The sequence below is a fragment of the Cheilinus undulatus genome, linkage group 16, assembly GCF_018320785.1.
Source record: "Cheilinus undulatus linkage group 16, ASM1832078v1, whole genome shotgun sequence".
Lineage (NCBI taxonomy): Eukaryota > Metazoa > Chordata > Actinopteri > Labriformes > Labridae > Cheilinus > Cheilinus undulatus.
The window spans coordinates 21,145,594-21,159,870 of record NC_054880.1 but is presented as its reverse complement, the minus strand read 5'-3'; the positions used below and the strand labels follow the sequence as shown (position 1 = coordinate 21,159,870).

At 38.5% G+C, this 14,277-nt stretch overlaps 3 protein-coding genes across 4 annotated transcripts in view; 1 reads left to right on the top strand and 2 right to left on the bottom strand.

Moving 5' to 3' along the window:
• Positions 1-1,967: 1,967 nt before the first annotated feature.
• On the bottom strand, positions 1,968-3,583 carry fabp4a (fatty acid binding protein 4a). Its single transcript, XM_041809990.1, has 4 exons — positions 3,355-3,583; positions 2,940-3,115; positions 2,749-2,850; positions 1,968-2,249 (listed from the first exon to the last, which is right to left on the bottom strand). The coding sequence occupies exons 1-4, from the start codon at positions 3,560-3,562 to the stop codon at positions 2,196-2,198; spliced, it is 540 nt and encodes a 179-aa protein (XP_041665924.1). The 5' UTR covers positions 3,563-3,583; the 3' UTR covers positions 1,968-2,195.
• Positions 3,584-4,502: 919 nt separating this feature from the next.
• Positions 4,503-7,492, bottom strand: mrpl53 (mitochondrial ribosomal protein L53). The gene is made up of 3 exons (XM_041809831.1): positions 7,357-7,492; positions 5,777-5,889; positions 4,503-4,714 (listed from the first exon to the last, which is right to left on the bottom strand). The coding sequence occupies exons 1-3, from the start codon at positions 7,449-7,451 to the stop codon at positions 4,596-4,598; spliced, it is 327 nt and encodes a 108-aa protein (XP_041665765.1). The 5' UTR covers positions 7,452-7,492; the 3' UTR covers positions 4,503-4,595.
• A 3,664-nt stretch (positions 7,493-11,156) lies between these two features.
• The window catches only part of pag1 (phosphoprotein membrane anchor with glycosphingolipid microdomains 1), an 89,906-nt gene continuing 86,785 nt past the window's right edge, over positions 11,157-14,277 (top strand). For both annotated transcript variants that reach the window (XM_041809161.1, XM_041809162.1), the window contains exon 1: positions 11,157-11,382. The gene's annotated coding sequence lies outside the window, so the exon portion shown is untranslated. The remainder of the gene's footprint in view (positions 11,383-14,277) is intronic.

Below are 14,277 nucleotides of genomic sequence, written 5' to 3'. Positions count from 1 at the left end.
GTTACCAGACAAGAACATACTAAAGTAAAAGTACAGTTATATTAATAAAAGGTCAATTCGGCGAACTCAAATTACTGGGCACAGAGCATTAGGAAGAGAGGTGAGGAGTAAAGGGGGGAAGATTCTCTACTCTCTTAGGGGTGTTTTCTTTCCCCACTTTTTCCCTTGCTTTCTCCCTCCTTTGACCCTAACTCTCCTACCTACTCTATCCCACTCAGGTATGGTGAGAATTCAGCTTTAAAGTTTAGAATTGGCACTATTTGTCTTGAAAAAAAATGGTTCAAGATGTAGATTTATCTGTGAATATACAAGATATTCATATTTAATGCACTGTTGAACTGTGCCTTTACGCTACAGTATGAATGAGGTGTTAGAGAAATAGTTTGATTATATCAGTTTGGCTGCAATGTTGTGATTAGCAGGGTCCATTTGTTTATCATCATCTATTTCTTTTCATTTATCCATCATAACACTCAGCAGTAATATAATTAATCCTAACCTAAAAGAGTCAGGGTTTTTGAGAAAATATTCAGGGCTTAAGCCTTGTAAGACATCCTCCCTCTGCCTATGACAGTGGATAGAGTAGGAACTAGAGATAAGATACTGGGAGAAAGATGTGGAAAAGGACCCACAGACCAGGTTTGAACCAGGGCTGCCTGCATACACGGGGCACAACCTAACTGCTAGGCCATCTGCACCCCACCTGTCAGATTAAATGTGGTTGGGCAATGTCTTGTTATTATTTTGAGGGTGCTGAGATGAAATTTGGAGGTGCTTCTAAAACTTAAAAAGGCTCAAAGATTGTTTGTTGTATATACTATATTAACTGTGCTTTTTAGCATGTATCTTCCTTGTTTTAATCTTTTAGTATTGTATCCATTTTAGTTTCCTGTCCATCCATTCTCTGTGAAGCACTTGCTTTTATGTATCAAAAGCACCATATAAATAAAGTTGAGTTGAAGTGAATATGTATTCTTGCCCAGGTGCAACCCTTTGAAACAGCTCTGCAACTCATTTTAGATCCAGCTGAGAACCACTGGTTTGACTGACTCTGGAGAACTGGAGCTGAAGGCTGAGTTGTTTTTCTCTTGTAATGGGTGTTATTGGGTTAAATGTTAGATGTATAAAGGAAACAGAACTACCTTTAAAAAAAGGTTGTAAACATGCCCAGTGACACACTAATATGACTTTTACACTTGTGACCTCTGCTTGACCGTGTATTGTAATATCTCATCTCCCTGGCGTCTCCCCAAGAGTTCAAATATCGCCTGTCCTTGACTTTTTAAGCACCATTGTCCATACTGAGGGGAACACCAACGCTGGCCCATATTTCCACCTGTTTCAGCTGTTTTAGTTGTTACCTCCAATCAGTGCTATCGTCCTCCTTTTCCTGTCCTGGGAAAGTAGACGCGGCCTCTGGAACAATTCCCCCACCAAAACACATAGAAAAACACTTGACCAGCAGCCAAAGGGTGGGGACGACCCATAATACTTTTCATGTCTCCATGTACTGAACATACAACCGCCAGTACACAAAGTAATGGGAAATGTCCGAGGGGGAACATTTCCCCGCTGACCTCCCTGCATGATGCTCCTCTGACTTCTAAAAGGAGTTCACATTCCTCATGGAGTCCCTGCCAGCACACATCATACATCACCACAACGGCTGAGGGATAACTTTTTGACCTTTAAGTTGAGACTATGTTTGAGTCTTTTGTTCACAGGTCAAAATAAGGCAGCGTGAAAGAAGTGGACAAGCCAAAGTGGCTGGAAACAGTTACTGCATCTGGAATAATTGCAGAAATAGCCACAAAGCATGGGAATAAACCATTAATATCTGGAAATAAGCTTGTCAGATTAACTGGCATGTTCCCTTTAAAGCAGCATTCCTCAGCATGCTCCAGAAATAGTAATGAGAGCTAACTGATTCACTCACAAGACGTACAATAAACTCTCAAAGACACCACTTTGACAAATCTCAGTTTTATTCAAATCAATCACAACAATTCCAAATGAACCCAAATGTATCATGTTGGAGAACAAAGGCACAGAAATTTCAAATTTTGGCAACACAGTGAAGGTGAGTAAAGAAATAGAGCAGAACACGCCATGACTTTATAGCTTGGTATTATATGCTCATTGAACTGAGCCTGTCATCCAGCAATGCATCCAAGGAGAGGGCTGAAAGGACGACATCACGCCTCCTTTACATATGTCCTCACTGCCACCACTTCTCCCATTATGCATTTCTGCGGAGGGAGAGAGAGAATAATTGCAAATACAGGTTTGCACAAGCAACATTATATTTAAACATAACTCACTTTGCGGTTAATCTTTGATATCATCCAGTTCATTTGTTGGTATTTCTAGACAGAACTGAGTGTACTTTCATCTATTGAACTATCATAATCTCGTGTAACTGCACTCATTTTGGTTGGTGCTTTGTTTCTAGGACTGAATGATGAGGCTTTCCCCCTTTCCATGTGGATTTCCTGTTGTTTATTCTACCTTTATATGCAGGGTTATTCTCTCAAACAAAAGTAGGTTTAAGAGTTTATAAATTGAGATTAGAAAAGGCATCAATTGTGTAAAAATTTACATTAAATAGTAAAAAAAATGTGCAAGGTAAGGATTATGAGTGATCTCATTTCATATCAAACTACTTTAAAGTGTGAGTGAAGAGCAGCTTACTTATAACAAAGTTTTCTACTTTTTGTACTAAATAAAAGTCAGAAGTGTAATCCTTACCGCTATCAATTTCCCATCTGTGATCTCCCTCTCAATATTTGTCTCTTTGCCATCCCAGCTCTGTTTCTGCACTAGCTTCCCATTCTCCAGAGTCACCACGGTCTGTAGGGCACACAACACACACAAGCTGTTAACTCCAGCACAGAGAGACAGAGGCTGAGATTTTTTTAGTGTCCTTTGATGAAACTAACCCTCGTCTTCCTATCGTCAGCAGTCGTCTCCTCAAAGGGCTCGTTGAGTTTAAACTTGATTTCAGTGGTTTTGAAGGTGCTCTGAGACTTCATGCAAACCTTCCCATCATCCTCCACAGTCACTATCAGATTGGGTTTGGTCCTGTTCCCCACCTGCCGGGTCGCAAATCCTACACCTGCGCAGTGGGAGGGAAACGTCATTCACATTATACAGCTTTTGGAGGCCTCGTTTATTAGCTTATTTGATGTTTTCTATGCAAACATTCAACCGGACCCTGCATGCACAACTTTGAAATACAATGAACCGTTATAAAACGATGGCATCACTCAAATGTACAATAAATTGTGGGTAACAACGTGTGACAGCAGAGTGATGTATTCTCCGTAAATGCGCTTTAAGCAAAGTCTTTCCTACCAATTGCTTTCATGTAGTCGTCAAAGTTCTCGCTGTTAACCATCTTCCACGTCCCAACAAACTTCTCAACCATGTTTGCAGTTTTTGAGGTGATATCCTCCACAAGGACCTGCTGAATGACTCTGGACTCAACTCCACTGTGGGAACAGACTCGGAGCGGTTTTAAAGGGCCAGCGCGATGTCCAGCAATGCAGGAGAAGCCAATCATAGCGCGCTACGTCACACAGAAGAGCACTGAAGACCCGCCTCAAGACCTAAACTACTTCCATAGGTTTTATCTCATTTTTTAAAAAAGGATTTCCAAAAGTATTTAATCATAAAAGTTGCAAAATGTTTTCTTTTAATTTTTTTCGATGCTATTAGGGAAATTGGTAGCCTATTTTTCACTCTTCTGCTGTTGAAATTTTTAATATTGGTTGTCATCATCATCATCATCAACCTTTATTTAAATCTCAAGGATCATTGAGGTTTCCCTCATTTACAATGATGTCAAGTTACAGGATAAAAATAATAAAAAATCTAAACAAAAAGACTAGTACTAGAAATAATACATCATACAAGTCAAGCATTTAGTTACAACGTATGATATAAAAATGTTTACAGAGGTTAATACCTCACAAACGTCCAACTCTTTTCTTTGCCAGTAATGCAAGGAGGGAACTGGATTTCAGATATGTAGGACTTCTTTTGAAGCTTTTTTCTCTTCAAGTAGCGCTAAATATAAAACTCTGTGCCAAATTACATTTGAGGCTGCTGTGTCAAAGGTTAGAGCTTGCATAATGTTGACTAGAACCCTGGATGGTCTGTGTTATCAGGAAAACAGTACATTATGCAAGGACATCATGGCCCTGTACTGATCACAGTAATTTTTGAGCAGTTACTCAATATGGTACATCAATATGAATAGCTCATGGAGTTAATCTTTGTTCAAACTATTTCATCATAACAAGAAGATTTCTTTTTTTGTTTAAGAGTACAAAAGTTATACAGACAGTAAAGAAGATCTAGTGGGTTTAAATCATGAAACGGATGAAGAATTAGAAATCTGATTTCAGTGGAAGTGGACAAGCTGACTCATCATAATCCCTGTCCAAATTGCATCACATCAAAATCAATGCAAAGTTCAAAGATGAATTAACAACAAACTCTTGCTTTCAAATGAAATAATTTTATTATAAACATTTATAATATACCTAAACATAGAGAAAAAATGCAACACAAAAAAATAGATTTGATTATGGTTATTTTTTCGCTCCAGGTTTTGCCTGTGGGTCCTTGGCTTGGCACCGTTTCTGAAACGCACTCATCATCTCACTTTTGGTCAGCTTTGCACCCTTCATCACCAGCCTCTCTCCATCCACTGAAAACAAAGACACAATGAGATGACTCAAAAGGACTCATTTTTTTTCAAGGAGTACAAAAAGTAAAGAGGTGAAAAGTTAGTCTGAGTACATGTCAGGTAAACCACAAGAGAAAAACATCTGCTGGCTTGTGGCAGATTTTTTTCATATTTGAGAACTGAATAACTCATTGGGTGTGACTTTTTGCATGCTGTCATCAAGTTCAAATATCAGTATGGAATTACAGGACTTATTCTTAAAGTGCAAAGAATAAGTGCTGGCTGTTGTACTGTGCCCATACAGAAAAGTTTTTCTTTATTCAAGACAAAACTGATGCAGCAATGATGATGCAACTTGTTCATGTCCCATTAATCATTACAGGTACACTGTAGTGACATTTTTAGGGACATAGCAGACGTAGACCGAACAGGAGTCTGTAGTCACACATGGCTACTTTCAGAGGGTAAAAATTAAAGAAATCATTTCTGTAAAGCTGAGGACATTGATATATTAAGATCAAATATATTTGTTCTCTGAAGACATTCTCATAAAAAATATCAATATTAATTAATTAATTATCAAATTATCAAAAATATTAAACCTTTATTTAACCAGGAGAAAACCTCATTGAGATTAAAAATCTCTTTTTTCAATAGTGTCCCATGATTGTGGATGTTTGGCATCCATCTCCTTTTCACTTTCTCTCTCTCATTTAAAACTTCCTAATGTTGTAACTGTGAAACCTTTTCTTTACCACTCTCCCTTTGAGAGAAATTCAACACCTTTTTTTTGACAATATCTTACAAAATGTATCTGCATCTGTTATTTTACAAGGCATGAACTGATAAGTGAATTCTAGATTAGTGCAGTACACACACCTGAGCAAACAACACACACTGGCTCTATTTGGATACCAAATATCAAATTTGTTTGACTGATAGCGAACATACATATCTACTATATTAAACAATTCCAGGAATCTTAATAGAAAAGGGCAACTATAGTTACATACATAAATGCTCCTAAAAATCTCACTGTTACAAACCGTAGCCTAAATATTTTAATAACCAGGTAAAACTTACCAAAAGTTACATCCACTACAGGTTCAGATTTGTCATGTTTCACTGTAGATATCACCTCACAGTTCATGTTTGTAGCTCTGGCCTTCTCTGAACCAACCATGGCCAAAAACTCCCTGTGGGGCACAAAGAGTGTTTGTAAGAAAAATAAGCATCATGTGTCAGATAATCAATAGTTGAGAAAAATAATTTTACGTGACTTTTTATTGCGAAGATCTTCAAAATGATAGCAGTAACAAAACAGAAATATAAAAAGAAAAAGGAAAAGAAGAAAACCACACCAGAAAACCACTGCATCCATACAGTCCTCTTTATTGAGAATTTCTGTTCTTATGAAGTTAGCAACTTATCTAGTCCTATCCATTTTATCAAAATAATGAACTTGAGTCGTTTAAAGGATGATAACCCAAAGCAATAAAATTCAACATCTTTTTTTGTACATTAACACCAGTCAGTGGATTAACAGTAAAGATAATGTTACAAATGTACTCTTTGCTCTTCTGTTTTTTATACTAAATATGTTGTTTTTTGAAGATTAGTTTGAACCTTCCTAAAGTTTCATTCATTTCTTCACTACACTTGTTTCATAGACTAACCCATTTTGTTTGTTGGACATAAATATCCCTTTGAGTTTGTATTTACTCTCCCTCTAGTGGAAAAACCTTTGAACACTTTTTGACAGTTAGTTATTTTTAAGTTTGTACATGATCTGTATAGTATCAGGGTCAACCAGGTCCTTGAATCTCAGGGGTTTCAGTTTGACGAACAACAGGGTTTGTTGGTTCGCTGTATATCATTTATTCAAAAGTAGATAATCTTGATAGTACAGTAACATGAACCCAGTATTGCAACATGCTTTGTAATGTGAATTTGGTATATTGCTACTTTTATTCCTAGTACAGACAATATGCAGGAAAAATGCAGATAAAAGATGTATTAGCATTTCATTTACAGAAGGAACACCAGTATCATTATTATCAGCATGATATTGGTATCAGCATTTATCAGTTAATTAACAATATTTGCATTGAACGTTTCTGCTATTGGCTCTAAGTGTCCGCCTTTATCAGATGTAAATATCTGCCATATTTCAAAATAAGTGCGATTTTTTTGGTAGGATTTACAAATCTATGTCAGATGAAGTAAAATCTTAACTTTGGTATCAACATCATTACCGTCTAAATGAAAATATCGAATACCTGCAAAAATCCAGTCTCCTGCATCCCACATTTACAGTGTACATTAGTAAAGCTTTAAAGGCTTTACAAGAACAGTGGGAAAGAAATGTTTAAATGAGGGCTGTTGTGAGAGTGTTTACATACTGAGTAGAGGAAGTCTTTACGCGGTAGGTTTACCGTGTTGACCCTCGAAGCACACCAGTGTTGATAGATGTTAATAAACCGTAAATTGCTAATCTTCATAAACACGTTTTAATGATTCAACTGCACGTAGGTAACGTTTTTATCCTCTGATAGTGACTGGTGGAGCAAACGTCAACGGTCGGCTCACACAGCCGTTTACACACAGTCTAGACTGATAAAAACAGCTACAACAGAAAAAGACAACAAGCAGATATTTCTTACCGTGTGGACCTGACATTTGACTCAAACGGGCAAAACTGAATCGCTATTTTCTTCACAGCCTTCAAGACCACGGTAGCTTTGCTGGGCGCCGCCATATTTTTCTGTGGTGACCTCGGCCACTAGGCTATGACGGTCACTGGTGCTTCCTGTTTCGGCCGCAAGAGTGCGCTACAGGATTAAAGAAGAACCTTACCACATAACTACAGATGACACGGAAATAGACGTCTAAGTATAATTGAGAAGGGCATACATACAAATTTAATTTTAGCCATGCTGGCTTTATGAATATGTGGTGTAAGAAATGCTAATTATGACGAATCTGCTCATTTAAGTATCGTTTAACATACAGGTTCATGAGTTATTGGTTTGTCAGTTTCTTTATAAACTATTCATTGTTTTTGATCCTTCATGCAATTATACCTCCAGATGAATAGCAGGGGTTTTTTGTCTTGTTCAAACTCCCCTGACTGATTTGACTTGTATCTTTTACTTTCTCTTTCAATGTTGGTGCACTGACAGTATGTGAGGTGATGCATGAAATTTATTGGCTGTGATACTGTTCACCTTCTGTCTCCATAAAGAGGACTGAAGCCTGCTGTTTTTGTTGGTTTAGTTTTGAAATTCTACTGGAAGCATTGCAGCATATCCATATTCTTCTAGTGAAGTCAGGTGTCTTTTAATCATGCAATACACCAGATTTGCAGCCTTAATAGATAATTCAAATGCCAGCGCCGCAGGGTGAATGCCCCTTCCATTCACAAAGACATGACAACGCTCATTAAAGCTATCTCAAAGGGAAACTGACTGTGGCACCCTCCTGTAATCATCTGACAAACAAGTGTCACAACGCAGAATTACGTTAGGAGTGGATGTGTGCGTGCTTTAGTGTGTGGTGGGGGTTTCTGTCAGGCACTAAGTCAATAAAGGAGGTGCTGCTCTCCAAATAGACAATCAAACAGACACATCTCATAATCAAATAGACAAAGATTGGACATTGGTCCCCAGCTTGTGCTGTTTCCTGCACTCAGAAGATGAAAAAAGGCTCAAAAGCCTGTTAGGTTATGAATAAAAATAACAAGCCTGGAATGGAAATGCATTAAAATTTTGACTGTGGTAGCACTTCTGTCAAATTTAATCACAATATTTATTGCTTGCGTGAAATGAGTTAGTATATTATAGAGGAGTTTGCAGCATCAAATCAAAACAGCAATTTATCCAGGGGAGGGTGTGAAAATAAATCTTCAGTTTGAGCGTGTGTTTACCTTTGGCTGATGTATTCTCTCAGTAAGAATCCCTCTAAATTACTTATTTTGAAAAAAGAAAAGAATCAAGAAAATAGAGCAAAGCTTTGCATATTAATCAAATCATCCACCCACTTTTTAGAGAAATCGCTGCATTACTTTACACTTCCTTGACCTCTACTCTGTATTGCTGGATATTCTTAGCCATTCTGTGTTTTTCTGGGTGCACATTTGTGGAAAAAAAAAGTGTTATTCTCAGATCAGCCCAGCAGAGCTCATTTACAATCTAACTTCAGCCGCCTCAAGTCTCTTTCCTGATCAGCCGACAGTCCGGCCCTGCCTACAATGGTTGGACAGTGGAGGCACAGGCCGCTAAATTTAGACACGCAGCTACTGAGAGGCAGAAGCATTTCCTATACACTCCCTACACCCATTACACACACACAAAGACACTTATAAAGAGTGGTTTCATTTATTTTCTGCAATAAGACTACAGGAAAAGGGCACTGAGGAACAATGAATCCACAAGGGGACTGCTGACCTCAAAGAAAACTGTTGTGTTTCTCATTGTTACAGCATGCACCACCATTGTTTTATAATGTATAAGAGTTTGTCTGCTATCTAAATACATTGGGTGACACAATTTAGGTGTGAAACTGGAGTCTGGAAAGATTTTAACAATGCATGTAAGAACACTCAAGAGGATTCTTGGGAAGTGCTGCTGCATTTACAGTTAAAGAAAAGGTATTTCCCCCAGGAGGAGAATACAGTTTGCTAGGAAGTGGCACTTTAGTAGCAGAGCAACTACACATTCATTCCACCAGAGATGACTTAAGTTTTTCTTTTCCAGATATCAGGAGTCCTGGGACAGTCTGTATGTGAATATAACTGTACATGTGACAGATTCATTAAAAATGAAATAGAAAGCTGGTCTGTTGAGCTCCAAAATGTATTTATTCTTCTGTTTTGAATCCGTTTATCTTTTGGACAGTTCATTACTTTAAAGCAGTGTTTCTCAACCTTTTTCCTGTTGAGGCACCTTTTCAAAATTTGAGAAATCTCTCGTCACCCCAGTCAAAGTGTGCTGATATAATAGCAAACATTTGAAGACCCTATGATTGCTTTGGGATTTGTTCAGCCATAGAATTAGCAAGATATATCTCAAAAGCAATAAAAAAACAATCAAAATGCCTGTATTTTCATGAAGTGGCCACAGGCCTTTAGAAACACACTTTGACATTTTCATTGCCATATTGGAGGAAATAAAATGCATGGTTCTTCAAAGTGTGTACTGCTGTAAGCCCATTAATTTCCTGACCCTGCTTAACCATTTCCACCACTTTTTCTGCGCGTTTTTTGCCACTTTAATCAACTTCCACTTCATGACACATTAATGTAACTGTGAACCAATTTTCACCACTTTTCACACCTGTGTTTGCCCATTTTAAACACATTACACTTTTGTTATGCACATTTTGACCAATTTTTGCCACTTTCTGCCTATTTTTTGCAACTTTCACCCATTTTTCCAATTGTTTAAATCTGACTTCACCACCTTTTCCACCTATTTTTAACAATTTTTCTCCCATTTTAATTCTTTTTTCAAAAGGAGTTTAAATTTTGAAAAATGTGGCATATTACAGCACAAATGAATAAAATATATTTGTTGCTTTAATTATTATTTGGGTAAAAAATAAAATACGGTTATCACAGCTTAACTTTACAATGACCATTTTGCTGACTTCCATGGGCCCCCAAATTGGGCTAGGCCCTAGAAAGCTCTCCTCTTTATCCTCCAGTATGTGTGGCCTTAAGTTGATGTGGCAAGTAAGCATGGCCTATACTGCCGAGAAGGTGGCAGGGTTGCCATGAACCCCTGGTTGTGCTGTGGACATCCCAAGGGCCCAAAAACCACTGGCGTGTCTGGATGTTTTACAGGGGTTAAAAGGCCTGGACAAAAGTGATGCTGTCGAGCTTGACCTTGACTGCTGAGCAACTAATGCCCCCCCTCCAGTCCCAGGTTGTGGCACATCAGGCCCCATGATGAAGCCTTAGTACCACAGATACTTGAAAACATGCACATGGCTTTAGGTGCTGGTTATAGTTGTAAGTGTTTGATGAGAGTGATTAACCTTAATGCATGTTTTACTTTACTGTGTTTAATTTTGTATAAATATTTGTAGCAATCAATTTAATTATGTTGTGCACTCAAGGAAGAGTAGCTGTGGCCGCGTTAAGGCTAATGGGAATCCTTATTAATAAACAATGAATCAACCTCACTCATACATTCTCTTTTTTTAGCCTAATTAGTCATTTAGAAGACCAAATTAACGTTTCCTGATCAATTTGATAAAAAATAATTCCTACCATTTTATGTTCTAGAAAACTTTAAGATTTCAGCTTGTGAGGCGATAAAATCAAGCTCATTCAGTCCTAAACGTGAGTTTGCTCGTCTTTAGTTATCTTGAACTCCATTTCCCATGAAGCTTCGCGAGGCAGCTCTCCGGCACTCCTCCTCCTGGCAGCGTCCTGGCTGGCGGAGCAGAGCAGCTTCAGAGAGGAGCAGACTGAGATGAACAGCTCCGAGCCTCTGCTGTCCAGCAATGTGTGCAGGTTGAAGAAGGAGTCCCATCTCTCTCTGAAGCGTTTTAGAGACCACCCAACGCTCTCGCTGCTTCATGCTAGCACCGTTAGCTTCAGACGAAGGATAAACCGAACTAATCCCAACAGTTTGTGTGAAAACAGCCACTGACTGAATGCTGGCTTCTGGATAGTCCTTTCTCCGGTAAGCGCTATTTTCGCGTCTTCTGTCAGTGTTTTACATGTGATGTGTTACAGAGGTCTTATCTAGCTTGTTTAACTGCTGCACTGTCCTGAGAGAGAGTGCGTTTGTGTATTTGTGTGTCTGAGAAGAGGCAGTGGGAAACTTCAGTGACAGAGAGGTTTGTGTAGTTGGGACTGCGGCTGCTTCTGTGGTCACAGGAGAGCAAAAAATGAGCGGCGGTGACTGACGAGCTCTAACAGGGACTTGTTGCCTTCTACCAAAATACTGTACGTTGCCTGTTTTCATTAATTAATGCTCCGCTGCTATCTTGGTCTGTCATTTGTTTTCACTTGAGTCATTTTTAACAACAGTTAAACCTGCTGCATTGTGATTTTTTATAGCAAAAATTAATGCTGTCCAGGTTTATGAAAAATGCAGGTTAAAGCTCCTGTCATGACTTTCTAGCTTGTTATGAATCAGACTGAAATTAATCATGATGCCTCTTTATGAGCTACAGAAACATATTAGACAATCTGCATAAGGATGGATTACTCTTGTAGAGTTATTTTAATGGCTAAAACTAGCCTACTGCAGTGAGGTATGTGTCAGCTGAAATGAAACAGAAACCGGCTGTGGCTGTATTTACAGGGGAACTATTAAAAATCATATTTGGCTTTTAGTTTAAATAAAGTTCTCTGTCCAGGCAACTTTTTGATAATGGCAGTCATGCACACTGTTCTGCATGCCAGGCCAGTAACTGGCAGTGTGACTTTATAATGAATCAACACACACATTCTTGCATCCTACTTCACAGCAGTGAGGTGTTAATATACAAAATGGCCAATGTTTGACCATTTGACAGCCTTAAATGACCTTAAACTAAAGAGAGAGTGAATTTTAAGAAGATGGCAACTGGGAGCTGGTAACACAATCAGAGCTCATGAGTTCGCCATGGCTATTGACTGGAACCATAATGTGCATGTATGCAAGTCTTGCAGTTTTCCAATAGCATATTTCTGATAATTTACATTATTGATATATACTAAACTTCAAATAAAGAATACCAAAGGTGCACAGCACTAATCTAGACAGGGTAGTGATGCCCCCTATCACACACTGTCATTTTGTACTTACTTCCCCTTGGGGAAGTGACTTCCGCATAGAGAAATGCTACCAAAAAGCCCATGTTTTGAGCCATCTATGACTATGCTTGGCATTCATAGTCAAAAATATGAATGTTCTTAATTCTTAAGCTACTTTTGTGACCCAAAAGTAGTGAAATATTCAGACAAAAAGGAAAAAAGACTTAAAACTCACAGAGAAACAGCAGTCCGGTTAATTTCAGTACAGTTTTGACATGTTTTAGCACATTAAACTCTGATCTTCCATATTTCCTCACCTGATGTTGATCTCATTGACCTCAATTCTCTCTTGTTTTGACAGGAAATATGTCTCATTTAACAGATCCAGATCATTTGGCTCAGCAGGTTGATTGCAAAGTGTCCAAACCTTTCACAAGTCTTCAGCGGCTTTAAGTGCACCAGTAGAAGACTTTATTTTAGTATTCCTGCCAGTACTGTTGCACACATAGGCACTCAAAATATGAAGCATGTAGTACAGAAGTACTCCTGCCAGTACACATGACAACAAAATTAGTAGTGTCAGGCACCCAAAAGTGCCATTGTCATGGAAACAGTCAGCCACATTGAGGCTGCTGTTTTTGGAAATTAGCATTATTGTGTAAATGAGGCCTTTTGTTTACATTTTTGACTGTAACGATGTAAGTAACACCTCTGATGGGGGATTTTTGGTCAGAAACCTGAGCTACACATGTAGAGGAAAGGACAAACAAAAAAGATAAGACGTACCACTTTGTCCACAGGGGGCGCCAAAGCCAACACAAACTTACCATTAGCTTTCTTAAGTTATAAAAGGCTTCTGAGGCTTAAATATCTTTAATATCTCCTCCCTTCAGACATTGTACAATGTGTTTGTATTTTCAAATCAAACATTGGTATTGTGTGGCATTCTTCCTCATGTATTTTAAAGGTCCACGAGAATATTTATGAGAAACTATTTGATCGGCATTACTTCCAGTCAGATACGCCTGCACATATTGTTCAGATGCAAATCAACTTCCCCCATAGGGACAGTGACAGATAGACTGGTTTTACTTGCAGTCACACACACACTAACACACACATCTTACAGCATGGACAATCATGTGTGTGGATGTTGCAGAGCCCTCTGGATATCTTCACACATGCATTAGCAGATCCATCCTCCTCATTCATTCTGACATGTCCATGGCCTTTCTTTCCATATAGCATTCTTTTACACATGAATTCACACATACTATATACATGCACATGTAATATGAAGAAACAGAAGCTTTCACACCTACATACGAACATCTATTTCTGTAATTGTGAGAAGTTCAAAATAATGACCCAGCAAAAATAAACACCACTTTTTTATCGCTCTGTCAAATCTTTTTGACTTCTCCTTTTCCACCATAAAGTCTCTCCCTCTCTCTCACCAGATAGAACTAAATGCCACCAATGGATGCCCCCTCCCTCCCTCAGCCTGTGTTGATGTGTTCGGTTATTGAATAGGAGCTGTTGGCAGCCTCATCTACCCTGCAGCTTTCACAGAAGTTGACATTCACTCCACCAAACACAATTTGCACTTTGTTGCAGCTTCCCCCTTGCTTCCACTGCACTTCCTTGTTTTTAGCTAAACATTAGTAAAATCTGTTTCCCCTTACATCTTAAACAGGAATAAATAAATACTCATCCATAGCCAAACCCAAAATGAGCTTTATTTCCCCGTATGGCCATCCCACACCCTGTGTTTGAGTCAAGCATGAAAACAAAAGGATCTTCCCGATGCAAAACATCCCTGGATCTTTTCTGT

Coding starts and splice junctions, on each gene's coding strand:
- mrpl53 (XM_041809831.1), bottom strand. CDS start 7,451: ATGGCGGCGCCCAGCAAAGCTACCGTGGTCTTGAAGGCTGTGAAGAAA. Junction 5,890..7,356: donor TCAAATGTCAGGTCCACACG/GTAAGAAATATC, acceptor TGTGCCCCACAG/GGAGTTTTTGGCCATGGTTG. Junction 4,715..5,776: donor TGTAGTGGATGTAACTTTTG/GTAAGTTTTACC, acceptor CTTTGTTTTCAG/TGGATGGAGAGAGGCTGGTG.
- fabp4a (XM_041809990.1), bottom strand. CDS start 3,562: ATGATTGGCTTCTCCTGCATTGCTGGACATCGCGCTGGCCCTTTAAAA. Junction 2,851..2,939: donor CTGACGATAGGAAGACGAGG/GTTAGTTTCATC, acceptor TGTGCCCTACAG/ACCGTGGTGACTCTGGAGAA. Junction 2,250..2,748: donor CAGATGGGAAATTGATAGCG/GTAAGGATTACA, acceptor CTCCCTCCGCAG/AAATGCATAATGGGAGAAGT.